Source organism: Xenopus tropicalis, chromosome 3 (assembly GCF_000004195.4).
Source record: "Xenopus tropicalis strain Nigerian chromosome 3, UCB_Xtro_10.0, whole genome shotgun sequence".
In the NCBI taxonomy this organism is placed as follows: Eukaryota; Metazoa; Chordata; class Amphibia; order Anura; family Pipidae; genus Xenopus; species Xenopus tropicalis.
Window position 1 is genome coordinate 132,138,354 of NC_030679.2, and position 11,877 is coordinate 132,150,230.

At 41.9% G+C, this 11,877-nt stretch overlaps 1 protein-coding gene across 1 annotated transcript; it reads left to right on the forward strand.

Annotated features, from left to right (window-relative positions):
* The first annotated feature begins 1,070 nt into the window (after positions 1–1,070).
* ash2l (ASH2 like, histone lysine methyltransferase complex subunit) lies at positions 1,071–11,104 on the forward strand. The gene is made up of 16 exons (XM_002932722.3): positions 1,071–1,179; positions 1,625–1,688; positions 2,050–2,192; positions 2,768–2,856; positions 3,959–4,053; positions 4,346–4,441; positions 4,723–4,818; positions 5,463–5,538; positions 5,774–5,867; positions 6,519–6,736; positions 7,040–7,207; positions 7,297–7,490; positions 7,812–7,904; positions 8,645–8,743; positions 9,337–9,396; positions 10,065–11,104. Exons 1-16 carry the CDS (start codon positions 1,100–1,102, stop codon positions 10,170–10,172), a joined length of 1,773 nt encoding a protein of 590 aa, XP_002932768.2. The 5' UTR covers positions 1,071–1,099; the 3' UTR covers positions 10,173–11,104.
* Positions 11,105–11,877: the final 773 nt, after the last annotated feature.

Consider the following 11,877-nt stretch of genomic DNA (forward strand, 5'->3'; position numbering starts at 1 on the left):
ACGGTCAAATGTAAAAAGACTCGGAGAGCAATACTCCATAAAAGTTCATGGAGGTGCCAAATAAGGGCTAAGATTGGCTATTAGGGGCCTCTATGCACACTATGAGCTTACAGGGGGCTTTATTTGGTAGGAAATCTTGTATTTATTCAAGAAAAACTTGCCCCCAAGTCAGTAATTGAAGAATAACTACCTGGTTTGGGGGCACTGAGAGCAACATCCAAGGGGTTGGGGAGCAACATGTTGCCCCCGAGCCACCGGTTGGGGATCACTGCAATAGAGACTAAAAGCACTTATAAGGTTATAATTACAGGGCCAGCATTGAAAATTTAGGCCCCCATTACAACTAAAGGTCCACCCCTTTTTATGCTACTGGGGGCCCAGATGTTGCCCTACCTGCCTATGAGATTGGTTTTCCACTAATATTTTACCAACCCGGCCGGTAAATATAATGCTTGCTAACACTATTATTAATAATAATTAATATAAAAATATAGAAAAATCAGTATTTTTCCAGAAAAGGTGGCAACCCTACTATGGGAAGTTAGATGGTGCCCTGGTAGTAAACAAATAATTTCTCCCAAGCCCCCTACAGCATCCCATCTCTCCTCTCCCCACTTATGGCGGCCCTGTCTATATAGGGTTAATGAACAGATTATATATTATTCTGTTAGCAGACTACTCTTGTTCTCTAAATTCTTCTCAGCATTCACTTAGACCCCTGGGGTCATTTCCAATTCCGTGGGTAAGATACCTACATGCCTTTCTCTGATGAGTACAGTGCCATCAAATGCCATCAAAAACTCAGTCAATGGTGACTATGGCATCTTACAGAAGCCCCTTTACAGCTTGCCAGTACAGGTCTGTACAAGGGGCACAAATACATTGGGATTTTAAGAGCAAATGCCCAAACTACGCTTCCATGGGGCAGATATTCCCTCCAAGCTTATGTAGAACGCTATACTGCATTGTTATTCTATTTATACACGAATCCCTATTCAGAAAGCTTTGCCCGTAACAAAAATGGCCGCCAGCACTTCCGGATGGGACTGCGTGCCCCTCCCGCTCGCCCAGGGCGCCTGCGCGTACTTTCTATTTGAAGATGGCGGCAGTCGCTAAAGATGCCGGAGCGGGAGTTGGATCGGGGAGTAGCCCTGCGGGATCCGGTGGTAACGGAAGCGGGTAAGAGAAGTGGGGGTTGTTTCATGGCGGAGGGGTGGCGCCAATTTGCTTATACTGTGGGTACTGATAATGTTCATTTTACACCCGGGGTTGAATGAAGCGGTGTCTGATATATAATGTGTATCTCCCTATACCGGAGCCAGGCTTCCCCAGCTCCTGCATCTCTGTGCATAGCCTTATCGCCTTTCTGTGGGGCTGTGTTGGCTATAAGTGCTGTTTATAAGTCTGTATACAATAAAATGCACTACATTTGCACAGTAGCACCAACCCACAGCAACCAATAAGATGCTTTTTAAGAGGTGACCAGTAAATTGTACCTGCTGGTTGGTTGCTATGGGTTACTGCTCCTGGGCAAACTTAGTGCCTTTTTATTACATAACCCCCTTATTCATAATGAATGAATGCAGTTGCACTGATGTCTTTCTCCTCAATGCTTTCGTTTCAGAGATACCATTCAGCTGACAGCAGGGTCTTTGGACCCCGAGTCTTCCAACGAAAAGGACGCATTGGTATGTTATGTGAGCCTGGGTTATGGGGTGCCCCTTTAACAATTTCTGGGCCTATCTACTTGTACCCATGTCTGATAGCAGGAACATATACCCCCCCACACATACACACCCGTATGGCTACCCTTGCCATTGTCCAGGCCAGTGATAACATGCTATATATATATATATATATATATATATTTATAATATATATAATATATATTTCCATGATATATTCTATCATAAATCACAGAAGCTCACTGGGCTACCTTTGGACAAAAATCTCATTGGATGAATACGTTGATTAATAAATATTTCAGTTGACCTATACTTAGTACTAGAGGTGATTATAATATGTTTGTTTGTGTTGTGGGTCTCCCAGGATGCAACGGGAGACGGCGACGCCATGGACACCCAGACTGGCTCGGTGGATGAAGAGAATGGCCGGCAACTTGGGGACATTGAGCTGCAGTGTGGAATCTGCATGAAGTGGTTTGGGGCAGATACATTTGGAATTGATACCACGTAGGTATTTCTAGCTATCACATGGAGAGTGTTAGATGTTGTATAAGGAAACGTACAATGTATGTCTTGGGCGAGCAACACTATACTCATCTTTTGGAAAATTGCCTTTTGTGGTTTTTATTCGGCACTACTGAATGGACAAATACCATGCCAACCAATTAGGTAGAATTTACTGGTTACCTGTTTAAAAGCCAACATCATATTGGTTGCAATGGGTTACTGCTCCTGGACAAACTTAATGCCTTTTATCACATATTGGGGTATGTTTGTTTAAAAGAAAGTTGGGAATTTGAGTGTCCAGTTAAGACTGATTTAGTTGGTATGTGGAGTCAAATAGGGTTAATTGACCCTCTAAGGCTCAGGGGGGTCATCAGTTACAGTCATCACAGCTAGTGTAGGGGCATCGTCAGAAGTAATTAGTCAGGGAAATCTTGGGGAGGAGAAATAGTAATGCAGCTAGACGTTTGCCTGAGAATAAAACATTATTTTAATGTAGTAAATATGAAGATTTGAAAATAGCTTTGTAGCTAAATTGAGCCGGAGGAGAAATGATGGTACTTCCTTCTGTTTTCCAGCTCGTGCCTGCCTTTCATGACGAACTATAGCTTTCATTGCAACGTGTGCCATCACAGTGGAAATACCTACTTTCTCAGAAAGCAAGCAAGTAAGTGAGCTATCTTATCTGCTAAAGCAGAGGGGCTTTGGACTTTCTGGGTTCAAGCTCCTCTTTGTGGTCCAAGCATTAGTAGGTTGTACCAGACACCCTTCTATAATTCCAGAGAAATCATCACAGTAAATGAGCTTTTCCTGCCCCATGTTTCAGACTTTTTGACCTCCATGCTGGTTTGCTCATTAACTGCAATGAGTCAGCCTCACATTTTGGGAGCCTGGGTTCTAGAGCCATAACTTCTAAATCTAGATCGAGTGTACAACTTATTACTTATTTTTCTATTTAGGCCCTCCTCTATTTATAATCCTATCACTCTTTCAAACCACTGCCTTGTTGCTGGGTTAAATTGTGCCCTAGCAACCAGATAGTTCCTGAAATTCGAATCGGGAGAGCTGCTAAAGGAAAAGCTAAATAAAAATGGTGACCAATTACAAGCTGTCTCAGAATATCACTTTTAACGTCTTACTTAAGGTTAATTTAATGGTCTTTAAAATACATATTCAGATATTCATCCCAGATAGAGACTAACTATATATCAGAATAGTCGGTGCCTCTGTCTAGAAAGAGCCACAATGCTATGATTATTTATTAATACCATTTATTAACTGGCAACATTTTCCATAGAGCTGTACAATAGAAAATATGTTTAAATAGACTTAGTGCCATTTATTACAAATCCCCCCCCGGAGCAGTAACCCATAGCAACCAACCAGCAGGTAGAATTTACTGGTCCCTTGTTTAAAATAACTTATTGGTTGCCATGTGTTACTGCTCCTGGGCAAACTATGTGCCTTTTATTACATATGGGGGATGCCTGGAATCAGAAATCATTATGTCATAATGGGTCACTAAGGGTATAGGGCTCTGTTTTGTGCACTGCTTGTGATGGTGCTCAGATTTAGCAGGTAGGAGGCACTGCTATGCTCAGCTATTGGCGCCCCCTGCCTGTGGATATTGGGAAAATGTTTGCCTGTTCTACATGGGGCATCAGGATGCAGCTAAAGAGCTTGGTTTGTTGTGAGCATGACAGATCTGTGAAGGTGTCGGTTGTTTTATTAATGAACTAAACCGCTTCTTTCAATATCATTTTTTCTAGACCTGAAGGAAATGTGTCTTACTGGTCTAGCGAACTTAACCTGGCAGTCTCGAAACCAAGATGAGCACCCAAAGACTATGTTCTCAAAAGACAAGGTAAAGTGTACATCCTGGGCTCTCTGTCTTGTAACTGGCTAAGGCACTTTGTCATTTTATTCCTCACTACAGAAGTGTCTGGGGCAGTTCTGGTCTCCAAATAACAGTTCTGCTTTCTCTGCTCATCTTCCTGCTTTAGTTTCTTCTATAACTTGTTTTATAGAAGAAAATGTGCCTTAAAGCAAATTTTGCAGCTTTTTTGATATGAGGGGTATGTGGCCCACAGTGCAAATTATTGTGTGTATAAACTAAAGCTGAATTTATTGCAAGAATGTCCTTTTTGTGTTTGCAGGATATTATTCCATTTATTGATAAATACTGGGAGAGTCTGACCACAAGGCAGAGACCGGGGAAAATGACCTGGCCCAATAGTATTGTGAAAACTATGGTAAGTACTGTGTTTTGACTCAAGCACTCTCCTTGCTATTTCCAAATTCAATTAATATCCTTGAAGAATCAATATTTTTTCTTTGGTGCTTCTGGGAGACCATTGCTAAAGGTCCAGTGAAGTTTTAAATCCACGTAAAATAATTAAGTGGTGCTATATAAATAAAGATTTACCATATAAATAGATGTGCAAGCTGATATTTTGCTTACTATGTAAACTCAGCTTGTAACTTATTAAAACAATGGCTCATTTTTGTTTATTATTATGTATGTTACCCACAGACAAAGGAAAGGGATGTGTTTCTGGTTAAGGAGCACCCAGATCCAGGCAGTAAGGATCCAGAGGAAGATTATCCAAAGTTTGGCCTACTTGACCAGGTAAGCAAAAGGGAAATAGAGATTTTCCAAATCTTTCATAGCTTTGCCTTTTTAATTCCAAGGACAAGGAAAGTCATATTCCATGAGGGAATGCCTGTTTGTTACTCAGTCTTGGGAAATACCCAGCCAGGCATAGAGAGTAACTGTGAGCTTTCAGGTGACCCGTATCCCGATCAGGAGACCATCAGTTTTATTTTGGCGTTTTTGTGCAGCTACCCTGGCTGTGCTTCTCTCACAATACCGTGTTTCCCCGAAAATAAGACACCGTCTTATATTTTTTTAAGCTCCAAAATATGCACTAGGACTTATTTTCAGGGTATGTCTTATTTTTCCATGAAGAAGAATACAGTACACATTTATTCCATCGTTTGGGTGGGTGTCTTATTTTCGGGGGGTGCCTTATTTTCCTAGGGGGTGAAAAATCGGGGGGGTGCCTTACTTTTGGAGGATGTCCTATTTTCGGGAAAACAGGGTAGTTGGGAAAGTTAAATATTCTGTGTATACAATGTATCTCCTTATTACTACTAAGATACTAGATACATTTTTATTGTAATTAATTATTTTGTAGCGCCACCTAGTGTTTAATAGTATATGTAGCAGTATTAGAGTGGAAATAACAGTACTGAATAACCTTCTGCTTGTAGGACCTCGGTAACATCGGCCCAGCTTATGATAACCAGAAACAAAGCAACGCTGTATCTATTGGAGGAAGCCTAAATGGTAAGGAGTTCTTCGATTTTTGCTAGCTCGCTATTACATAATAGACAAATAGACAATAACACACCAGCACATGGCGGGTTTGTCTCTCTCAAGCAATAATGCTTGGCATGTAACGTTAGAACATTGCGTAAGCTGCTTAATTAGACTATGGCCATCTTGTGTTTTATTGAATTATCAGCCTGCCAAAGGCATTGCTATTTGTTTCCTCCAGTAATACGCAGGGTTTATTTTGTAGGGTCTGCAGCTGCCAGCAGCTCTGCTAAAGGGAGAGGAGCCAAACGCAAGCAGCAAGATGGGGGATCAACCAGCACTGCCAAAAGAACACGAAGGTACTTAAAGGGATTCTGTTGTGATTTTTATGGGGTACTTTTTATTTCTGAATTACATTGTTTACATAGCAAATAATTCACTCAGCCATTTAAAATGTTATTCTTGAACCAACAAATGTATTTTTAGCTGTAATATTGGTGTGTAGGCGCCATCTCAGTGCATTGTGCCTGAGTCTGAGCTTTCAAAGGAGCCAGTGCTACACATTAGAACTGCTTTCAGCTAACCTATTGTTTCTCCTACTCCCATGTAACTGGAGGAGTCCCAAGTCGGACTTGGATTTCTTACTATTGAGTGCTATTTTGATACCTACTGGGAGCTGCTATCTTGCTCCCTTCCCATTGTTCTGCTGATCGGCTGCTGGGAGGATGGAGGGGGGGGATATAACTCCAACTTGCAGTAAAGTGTGACTGAAGTTTATCAGAGCACAGGTCACATGGCTGTGGCACCCTGGGAAATGAAGAATATGGCTAGCCCCATGGGTTTTTGAAAAACAGATTTCAATGCAGGATTCTGCTGGAGAAGCTCTATTAATTGTTCCCCATGACAGTATTCGTTTAAATTATCTTGCTTAATTTTTTATATGAAGGCAAGGTTAATAATTACTATAATAATGATAGATGATGATTTTTTTTTTTTTTCTTTAATACCAGTGATCCACTGTTTTCAGCCCAGCGCCTTCCCCCACATGGCTATCCTCTGGAGCACCCGTTTAACAAAGATGGCTACAGATACATCCTGGCAGAGCCCGACCCTCACGCTCCTGACCCAGAGAAGCTGGAGCTGGACTGCTGGGCAGGGAAGCCCATCCCTGGGGACCTGTACAGAGCTTGCCTCTATGAAAGAGTACTTCTTGCTCTGCATGACCGTGGTAAGGACATGTGTCAGAGACTTGGGAGAAATTACCCTTTTTTAAATTCCCAGGTTTTAAGAGTCCTAAGAACTCCAAGATGTATTTAAAATATTCATCAATTTACACTTTCACAAACTTTAAATCATGGTTATCATGGACCCTGAGAAATAGAACTGTACTTCCTTCCTCATGTTTAGTGTGTCCTTTTATCTCCATACCCCCCATATTTTTGAATTTGGTATAGCCCTCCCTGTATATAACCTATAGAACCCATTACGTGTGTGTTCATTGTATATTCATTAATAAGGGAACCATTCACAGCTCCGCAGTTAAAGATCTCTGATGACCGACTGACCGTGTTGGGAGAGAAGGGATACTCCATGGTGAGGGCATCTCATGGTGTGCGGAAAGGAGCCTGGTACTTTGAGATCTTTGTGGATGAAATGCCCCCAGACACAGCTGCAAGGCTTGGCTGGTCTCAGGCCCTAGGTAAGGATTATTTAGTCTAGGTCTGTTATATTCTGCTAATGATATGTTTGCCGCATTATTCATATACACTCATCTCTTGGCTTATTCAGGGAATCTCCAGGCTCCACTTGGTTATGACAAGTTCAGCTACTCTTGGAGAAGCAAGAAAGGGACTAGGTTCCACCAGTCAATTGGAAAGCACTATTCCGAGTCCTACGGACAGGGGGATACCTTGGGGTTCTATATTTGCCTCCCAGACCTCACAGAGACAGCACAGGCTCTGCCAGACACCTACAAAGACAAGGTACAATGCAGCTTTGTTGCATACAAGTTAGACCTTTCCCATCTGTTTGCATTAAGCACATTAGAAATAATAAAGGTAGGGGAGTGATCTGTTACAGTGTAATGTGAGAGGGCTTCTTAGGGCTGTGGGACATGGGCATTTTGACTGCTGCTACTCTTCATTGGAGAAAGCGTTCCTGTCTTCCTGCTTTTGATATCACTAAATATAAGGCAAATGGAGCAGCGACAGGTGAAGCTCAGCACTGTGCTTCCTGCTCATGTAAAATACTGGTGGAACAATGATGTCATAATAAATGATTTCACGTGACTTTTTTTTTTTAAGGCACTGATCAAATTTAAAAGCTACTTGTATTTTGAAGAGAAGGATTTTGTGGACAAAGCCGAGAAGAGCTTAAAGCAGTGTCCTGGTAGTGAGGTAGGTGTTGGGCGAGTAAGAGAATTGGAACCAAAATACTACCCCCAAATCTCGGAGTTCTTTAATAATTTATTATGTACTTGCCAACACAATCATGGCGTCATAAGAATGTCCCGTCTCTGAGCAAAAGTACTTAAAAGTGTAACATTTATTGGGTCGGATTGTGGAGAGGTAGATCCCCTTTTACAAAGCATTCTGTAGCTGCAATCTCTTGGCGTAATGTCCCCCGAAGCCATACTTTCAGCTACTATGGCTGTGACACATGGGGAGATTAGTTGCGCCGCAACAAATCTCCCTTGTCGCGGACAACTAATCTCCCCGCAATGCCATCCCACCGGCTAGAATGTAAATCGCCGGTGGGATGGCATACGCGGCGCCACAATTTGCCAAAGTCACCAAAGTTTCCTCTCAAGGCGAATTTGGTGACTTTGGCAAATCGCAGCGCCACCTATGCCATCCCACCGGCGATTTACATTCTAGCCAGTGGGATGGCATTACGGGGAGATTAGTCGCCCGTGACAAGGGAGATTTGTCGCAGCGCAACTAATCTCCCCGTGTGTCACAGCCCTTATGCTCTTATTGCCGGTGGTGTAAATGTAATCAGTAGAAACCCTGTGTCTTTCAAATTTTGTTTCCATTGTTTTTTTCATTAAATACAGCACTTTCATTGGTTATTTACTGCCCTGTGCTGTGAGTTTCAAATTCTAATGGCATTATCTTTAATTTCTCTAAATTTTCAGATTGTATTCTACAAAAATGGTGTTAACAAAGGCTTGGCCTATAAAGATATGTTCGAGGGAGTGTATTACCCTGCCATATCCCTGTACAAGGGCTGCACAGTAAGTGTCTCTTCCAGTGTGCTCATATCTTGTCTGTGTTTATTGCAAGACCCTGTAGCAAGCTGTCTTCATGTCTATACAGATGCTCATTATATACAGTATCTTTGCTTTAGACTTTATTCTGCCAGATACTGTATAAGCTGTCATCACCAAACAAATGATCTGGTCTTCGGTTTCAGACTTAAAGGAAAACTAACCCCCCAAACAATGTCGGTCTCTATAAAAATATATTGTAAAACCCTGCTTCATCTAAATAAATTGTTTTCATATAAATATACATTTTTAGTAGTGTGTGCTATTGGGAAATCCTAAATAGCAAATTGCCATTTTAAGAATTAAAATCATAGGATCATAGGATTCACAGTGCACACAAACAAGCCAAGGCACACATACATGGTACCTTAACATAATATAAACTATCTTCATTAAGTATTCATTCTGGAGGTATAGTTTTCCTTTAAACCGTGAACCCAGATCTTTGGTTATTGCCAGATTACAATGTCATTTTAATGTTGAATCAGGAATTTAAGATGGTGGAAACATTGCTGAAAAATAGGCAGGAATTTACTCACTCATTGTCTCATTCTTCCTAGGTATCAATAAATTTTGGACCACACTTCAAGTACCCACCAAAAGACGTGTCTTTCCGTCCTGTAAGTAACTGATCAGCAGCACATAGCAAGCACAAAGCAGGAAGTCAGGCTGAAGACACGGAGCTACTTAGTAGCAGCCACCTTTTTATGGCTACTAAACACCCTGCCGTAGACAATACTAAGGGTGAAGACATACTAAGAAACTAGTAGCAGCTACTTTTTCAAGGCTACTAAACGCCAGAAAATCCCCTGCCATAGACCATACTGAGAATTGCCTCTGCTAAAACACACGTTGAGACAATTATCTGTAAATGATCAGCATTGTCTATTTTAGTAGCCACGACAAGTTGCTGCTACTAGTAGCTCCGTGTGTCTTCACCCTTACACGAGTGGCAGCAGGGAGTTCATCATATGTAGGGACCAGGGGATGTCAGGTTTGTCACTCTTATTTCCCAACAATAACTGGCAACAGGTTGGAAATAAAGCATTTGATTTATCATGTAAGAAATCATTTGTAAGTGGGCTGGGCCACACAAGTATTTGAGTAGAGGCGCAGTCATCTAGGGTCACTTACTACTGATTAAGCTCAGGCCTAATTGAAGTTTCCTTCTATTTCACTTGGAGGAATCAATCCCTGCCCTTCTGACCACAGCCAATCACAATGCACCATGAGTGCAGCAGCAAAACATTACACCAAACCCACTATGTTCTTTTCTTCCCTGCTACAGATGAGCGACATGGCCTGGGAAGCCGTGGTGGAACATACGCTCGCTGATATGTTTTATCATGTCGAGACTGAAGTCGATGGAAGGAGAAGCCCCCCCTGGGAGCCTTAATGAACCCGGACCCTTTATTTTTAGAGTTTTGTTGTTTGTTTTGTTTTTTTTAAACTTATCACTAAAATGCGTTTGTTTTACCATAAAGAGAGAAGGACTTGCATTCTGGGAAAGACTCAACTCTTCATCTTTCAGTATTGCCAACACTGGTTGTTTTTATTAACATGTCACTCCACCACTTGATTCAGCATGGATCTAGATAAGGCAAAAACTAACCCACATCACCAGCCTTGTAGCTCTGTGCTTCCACTTACCCAGAGGGCTCTCTTGGCACCCCTGCCCATCCCCGTTCAAAAAAATATATTTCTTGGGGCCCCCCAAGCATGCACAGGATCTCTCTGTATACCTGTATATGTAGCCGACACGAGATCTGCTCCTCCTATTGTTACACCACCATTCTCACCCTATTAGCAAATGGAACTTGGCCAATGGCAATTCCTCATCCTCTCTCCAATATTGTGCCAGTGTTCCCTGCATTTACAGTATTTAATTATAAACCAGATATCCATTGGAAAGGCCCCTACATGGGCCAATAAGCTGCCAAACTGTTCAGAAGGAGATGAGTCGGCAGCTTTTATCTGCCCTTAAACAGAGATTTTTCCCCACCCCGCTCTATGTATAGTATATGACCATGTATAGTGCACACCTTGGCGCTCAGTGCCTTGGGAAGTCCCAATGCAGTTTTAAATCCATTCCTGGGGTTCTGTGATGTTCTAGAATCCTGATTGGAAAGAGATTAGCTTCCCACAATGCCCCATCTTGGACAGTCTGTACCTAGTCTGAAACCATAGGATGATTAAATCGTTTGGTTGTGTAATCATTGGGCGGCTGGTCAGACACTCGCCAGCACTGTATCTTACTCTTAGATGTAAAATATTGTTCCTCTTCTAGCATTCAATTCTTGTTTTTAAATAAAAAAAGATATAAATACACCTATGTGTTGTACTTCCTGGTTAGTTTTAGTCATGTGATCTTCGTGCCGATGGTGTCGGTGTAATGTATAATTGTGGGGACATCCAGCAAGCCGCACCCAACCTGCCCATCTCTGATGTCATGAAAGGGGCGGGGCATGTGTACACCAATAAATTGAAGTCTGCACTTCCCTATCAGTGACCCCCATTTGAAAACTGGAAAGAGAAGGGAAAGGTAAATAATTCAAAAACTATAAAAAAAAAATGAAGACCAGTTGAAAAGTTGCTAGGAATAGGCCATTCTATTACATACTCTTAGGGCTGTGGCAGATGGGGAGATTAGTCGCCCGCAACAAATCTACCTTGTCGCAGGCATCTAATCTCCCTGTCTGCCACAGCCCTTAGGGTCAACCACCCCTTTAGCCTTAAGTCTCCTTTAAGATACTAATCCAATTGTTCCCCCAATTACTACCCCTCCCTTAGGAAAATGTGATCTGAGCTACTAAGGGCTAGAGCTGCAGCAGGAAGCTACTTAAAATGGCAGCTGCTGTATTACACAAACGGAGAAAGCTTCTAGGGCTGATTACTCAGGTATGGTAAAGCTTTCTGCAGAATATAGTGTTCTAGGTGGCTCTAATGTGGCGAATCTATTGGCAGTAAAATACCAAAATGACTTTCCTTCTGCTTTAAGGGGTGGTTTACCCTTGAGTTAACTTTTGGTATGTTATAGAATGGCCAATTCTAAGCAACTTTCTAATTGGTCTTTATTCCTTTTTTTATAGTTAATTATTTGC